This window comes from Dendrobium catenatum, unplaced genomic scaffold (assembly GCF_001605985.2).
Source record: "Dendrobium catenatum unplaced genomic scaffold, ASM160598v2 original_scaffold_153559, whole genome shotgun sequence".
NCBI classification, from domain to species: Eukaryota; Viridiplantae; Streptophyta; class Magnoliopsida; order Asparagales; family Orchidaceae; genus Dendrobium; species Dendrobium catenatum.
The window spans coordinates 180,805-186,646 of record NW_021471987.1 but is presented as its reverse complement, the minus strand read 5'-3'; the positions used below and the strand labels follow the sequence as shown (position 1 = coordinate 186,646).

Sequence of the window (5,842 nt, the reverse complement as noted above, 5' to 3'; positions counted from 1 at the left end):
TATATATGAGGAGAAGGGTTTGTAGGTAGTATATAAGTAAATACTAATATTTAGATGTTAAATATGTTTATACTATAGTTTAAGGTTTTATGTATGTAAAAATCCCTTTTTAAAATTATCATAATTTTAATGTATTCACATATTTAATATTTAAAATTGCATATTTTTATATAATATTAAAATTTTTAAATCATATAAAAATCATTAGCATATATATATATATAAGTACGAAGATTTATATATTAAATATATAAATGCATAAAAATTTTACGTAAATCCGCCTATTTTAATTCATTTTATTTTGCTTTTCGGCGTTCGTCTTTATAAAACCGGTTACTAATCTGCTCCTAAGCTGCTCCTGGAGCAGGTAAAATGAAGATCAATGAACAAACCAAACTGCTAATTATAAACCTTTCACACAACAGTTATCAGAGATTGAAATTCGCTCATCCCACCATACCAAAACCGAATAAACAAACACCATTCTCTTCCCCAACAAATAAAAAAACCTCCACCTCAGAAACTAGAAATGAAGAAGGAAAGATAATCACCGAACTGCAGCAGAGACACCAATCATGGTGGTAACGACTAAAACAATGGCGATATGAATTAGAAGATAGGAAAAAAAATCCCTTACCTCTTCATCTTCGGTCTTCAACTATTTAAGCATTAAATCATCTGCAACAATGGCGACGACGATACCAGTAACTCCGGCGGACGCGCACAATCCTCTGGCCAAGTTTACTGGTCTTTGCAGCAACTCGTTTGAGGCCGGCATGATGAGAATCCTCGTCGAGTGCGCAGCTCTCATCATCTTGTCCCACCTTCTTCACCGAGCAATCTTCCATCGCATTGGCCAACCTGCTGTCATCTCCCAAATATTCGTATGTTGTCTTTTTTTCATTCTTCAATTCTCAAAAAATCATAGCTTTACTACTGATATTCTGATCAACATGGATTTTATTTTAAACAGACAGGAATGATGATGGGACCAACAATGACATCAAAGATAAAAATATTGCGCGAGTTATTCGCATTTGGCAGCAGCAACACCAAACTCATGGGATCAATAGCCATAACAGGTCGCATGTTCTTCATGCTCTTAGTAGGATTAGAAATGGACATCCCCTTCCTCCTCCGCTCCGTCCGCCGCTCCATCATCATCACAACCGGCTCCGCTGTCTCCTGCTTCATAGCCGCCATCTCCTCCTCCACCATCATCTACCGGGCCACCGGCCCCAACGGCAACCCACTCCTCTTTCTCCTTATCCTCGCTCTCCTCTACACCAACACCTCCTCCACTATCGTCATCCGCATGTGCACCGAACTAAAGCTCGCCACCTCAGACCTCGGCCGCCTCGCCGTATCATCGTCCCTTCTCAACGACATGGCTTGCCTTCTCGTCCTTGCCGTCGCCACCACGACCAGTCCCGGCCCATACAACCAAAGAACCCAAACGCAGAAGCTTATAGGTGGGTTAACAGCGCTTCTAATGCTGACCATTTCAGCCTGGGTTTTAAAGCCACTGGTTCGATGGATGAACAAACGTAATGAAGGAAGAAGACACATCAGACATTTGGAGATGGTGGGATTATTACTCTTTGTGTTCATAGTGGCTGTGATGATGGAGATGATGGGGTATAACAGTACTATGGCGTGCTTCATGTTGGGATTAGTAATGCCGAGGGAAGGCTGTACAGTGAGGACGTTGGTGGATAAGCTTAGTTATCCGATTAATAAGTTTGTTCTTCCGATATTTTTTGGATTTGCGGGGATTAGTACTGATATGAGCAGTATTAGTGGGGGGATGATGGGAGCGGTGGTTGTGATGGTGGTGCTGAATATTGCTGCGAAGGTGGTGGGAACGCTTGCGGCTACAAGGTACCTTGGAATGGCAGTGTATGAGGGGATTGTGCTTGGCTTTCTTCTCAATATCAAAGGGCATGTGGATCTTGTTCTTGTTTCTTTAGCAAGAGGGGCAGAGGTAAGACTACTCGCTATTTACTTGTTATTTATTTAGAAGACTAAAGTATGTTCCTAGTCCTAGTGCTAAAATTAGAGTTCATTTACCGAGGTTTCCGTGGGAAACTGTCCGCCGAAACCATCCGGCCAGCGGATTATCCGCCGGCGCTAATGGCAGAAAGTTTCCGCCGGAAATTCGGGCAGATAAAACACCGGAATTCTTTTCAGGAAAACGATGTCTTGGTTACGATTTTTCTGCCGGTAAGTCCACTAGATTTTTTCGACGGAATAAAATTTCCGACGTGCGAATTATTGTCGGACAATTTTTCGCTGCAAACTAGATTTTACCTGCAGATTTTGTATAGCGATCGATTTTCCTGCAGTTAGAGCTACTCCAACAATTTTACCTATGTACCCGTTTTACATTCTGTCTCTAAAAATTAGATCTGGCGATCATAAATCATAAATGTAATTTCTCTAACGTGGCAATCTCTATTGTGAAACTCCACGTAGATATGGGGAGAAGAAGCCCAAAAAGTCCTCCTAGTTACCGTGCTCATGGCCACCCTCGCCGCTGGCCCCGCCGCCGCCTTCGTCATCCGCTTAGAACGCAGCTCCCTCCGCTACCGCGGTGCGTACCTGCACCACCATCCCATAGGTGCGGAGCTCCGCATACTCACCTGCATCCACGGCCCCCGCGACGTGCCCACAATGCTCAACCTCGTTGAGATATGCGGCGGCGGCGCACCGGAATCCCCCCTGGCAGCCTACCTAATGCACCTCGTGGAGCTCACCGCCGGCGCCGCCTCCTACGTATTGTACCACCAGCACGACGTTGAGGATGACGGCGGGTGGGAGCACGGTGGCGATGATGCGCGGATTATCACTGCTGCTGCCGACGTGTTCAGTATTGAGACTGGCATAGGGCTCCGGCAGGTGACGGTGGTGTCGGCAATGGAGACGATGCAGGAGGACGTGTATAATGCGACGGTGGATGTCAGGGCTTCGTTGGTGCTCATGCCATTTCATAAGCACCAGAGGGTAGATGGAAGGATGCAGGTAAATCATAGTTCTCTAGCTACCACATTCTTTTCTTACTATAGCAAAAAAAAAAAGCTATTTTTAATCAATTTTTTAAAAAGCTGAAAGTGCTTTTAGTCATTTTTAATCCTAAAGTTTATCTTAAAATATATTTTTAGTACAAAAATTTTAATTTAAAAAAAATTAAATTAAAAATCTATTTTAAAAAGTAATAAAAAAATCATCCCAAACTAAACCTAAGTATGATAAAATTTTATCTCATGACAGCTATATATGTGATTTAGCTGTCTAAATCAAATGAACTTCAAATTAATTTATGTGAATTTTATTTTGGCGGTAAAGATTTAGGTTTTTGATTGATTTAACCCTCGCATTATTGCCGCTTTAAAAAAATTATGCTAGGAAACTATTTTCTATAACAATTTAAAAAAAAAATTACTTTATGCAATAACTTTATAAAATAGTAAGAAAGTTATCTCAAATAAAATCTTAAACTTTCTTTCTTACTGCTTCTTAAAACAACTTTTTAGTACAAAATTTATAGTTTAAAAAATTTTTAAATTAAAAAATAGCTTTAGAAAGTTGTAAGTAATATATCTCAAATGAAACCTTATGCTTTATTTAGGATGGTTTTCTTCCTGCTTCTTAAAAACAGCTTTTTTTAATTTTTGTATTAGAAAGTTGTTTTTAAGAAGCAGTAAAAAAACCCTCTAAAACAAAACCTTAGTTTATACTAAGGCTTTGGTTGGGATTGCTTTTGACCTCTTTCAATTGGGATAACTTTTGTCATTATTTTTTTACTACTTTAAAAAAAAACTAATCGTAGAAAACATAGTAAAAAAAAATCTCAAAAGAAACCTAAATGAATTTGGTGTAATTGATGAGCTGAACATAATTTCTACAGTTTAAGGATTAAATTTTCACTTTTGCAGATAACTATTAATAAGAATATTCATCTTCACCTTATCCTTAATTATATTCTAATAAATAGGGATGATATTATGCATATATTATATATTGCTCATCGCTCTTTAAAGAGTTTTCCTACTCATATTTTTTAGTTAAATTAATGCTTTTTCATACATTATTTTATATTAATCATAAATTATTATCAACTATATAAAATATTTATCAATATAAGAGAATATAAAGCCATGGATATTATAGAAGATATTTCTTTTCTAGTTCTATGCCATTTAATCATAAATATTATATAAGATTATTATATCTTATAATAATCTAATGATATAAAGGCTCCGTTTGAGACTGCTTTGTTACTGATTCTTAAAACACTTTTTAGTATAAAAATATTCATTTTTATACTAAAAAGTTAATTTAAATAGTAAAAAAGTCATCCCAAACGAAAGTCTAAATCTCACTTATTATGCTTTTACATGGATGTTTAACATTATTTCTCTATAAAAAGATATGAACCTCTCCTATCATATTGCTCTTATATATAACTTGTGAAAGTATTTTAATACATGCAGGTAGGGAAGATTGCAGTGCAACAGTTGAATGAACGAGTGATGAAACGAATACCTTGCACAGTGGGAGTGCTGGTCGACCGAGGCCTCGACGGCAGCGTTGGTGGCCACACCCCAACGAATGGGCCTAACCCCCACCACCCCATGCACCAGGTGGCCGTCCTCTTCTTCGGCGGCGCCGACGATCGCGAGGCCCTCGCCGTCGGAATGCGACTCGCCCTCCACCCTTCCGTTCTCCTCACAGTCATCCGCTTCCTCCCAGAATCAAGGGCCGAACACGATGCAGGCTTAGAGATGGCTGCAGCAAATGACGATAAGGAAGTTCTCGTTGCCATCTCTAACCATGAAAGAGAAATGGAGGCCGATGAAGCCTTCATGGCAACTTTCATGAGCAGGTCCATGTCGACTGGGCGGGCAATGTACGTGGAGAAATATGTAAGAAATGCTGCAGAGACTGTGGCAGTGATATGCGCCATGGATAACATGTACTCTTTGTTTATTGTGGGGAGAGGAAGAGATAGACTGTCGCCATTAACTAGAGGGATGAATCAGTGGGTGGAATGTCCAGAGTTGGGGTCAGTAGGAGATCTATTGGCTTCCTGTGATTTTATGGGGGTTGGTTCAGTTTTAGTAGTTCGACAGTATAGTAATCACTTGTCTTGTAAGAATGATGATGGTGAAGATGATGAAGATATAGACGAGGAGTTTAAGGTGTTCTAGTTCCTTTAGAGGAGTTGGTGGTTCATTCTCTTTAGTTTCCGAAATAGAATAGTTGGTTGGTTTATATTTCTGATTCTTAACGTAAAATGTACAGTGAAATAGAAGAATGGCATTTCATGTTGGAAAAGAAAGATTTTTATGTCGTTTTGACTGAATTTGTGGGTCGAAAATGGACAAACAATGTAATGAATAGGTTAATGTGCACATTATTTAATGTGATTTCGCTATATTTAATCACAAGTCTCATGTTAGTAGTTTGTAAATGAATAGGTTAATGTGCATATCATCAAAGTAAAGTCAAGTAAAAAAAATATGAGTTACTCTCTTTTGAAAAGACTGGACTCCCTCAGATTAATTACACTTGAGAACACATCCAAGGGCAACTCTTGATAAGTAAATATTTATCTTAATTTGTTTAAGTCAATTATCAAAAGAAAGAATATGATTAAAAAATTATTGATCTAATAGTGCAGTATATACTAAAAATAGATCAATCTATAAGATAAAGAGCGAATCACCGTAACCAAACAAAAATATCATCTTTTCACATTGAAATTTATATTACCAAAGTAATTAAGTCATTAAATAGTCAACAAACGAGTACAATGGGCACAAAAGGACAATAAGTGATG

At 38.3% G+C, this 5,842-nt stretch overlaps 1 protein-coding gene across 1 annotated transcript; it reads left to right on the top strand.

Annotated features, from left to right (window-relative positions):
• The first annotated feature begins 350 nt into the window (after positions 1-350).
• LOC110095693 (cation/H(+) antiporter 2-like) lies at positions 351-5,575 on the top strand. The gene is made up of 4 exons (XM_028692247.1): positions 351-2,015; positions 2,075-2,223; positions 2,476-3,021; positions 4,494-5,575. The coding sequence occupies exons 1-4, from the start codon at positions 980-982 to the stop codon at positions 5,208-5,210; spliced, it is 2,448 nt and encodes an 815-aa protein (XP_028548080.1). The 5' UTR covers positions 351-979; the 3' UTR covers positions 5,211-5,575.
• Positions 5,576-5,842: the final 267 nt, after the last annotated feature.

Excerpts from the sequence above, each read along its gene's own strand:
- LOC110095693 (XM_028692247.1), top strand. The coding sequence starts at position 980 with ATGATGATGGGACCAACAATGACATCAAAGATAAAAATATTGCGCGAG. Across the intron at positions 2,016-2,074 it reads CGCTATTTACTTGTTATTTA|GTTTCCGTGGGAAACTGTCC; the intron begins TTTAGAAGACTA and ends TCATTTACCGAG. Across the intron at positions 3,022-4,493 it reads GGGTAGATGGAAGGATGCAG|GTAGGGAAGATTGCAGTGCA; the intron begins GTAAATCATAGT and ends TAATACATGCAG.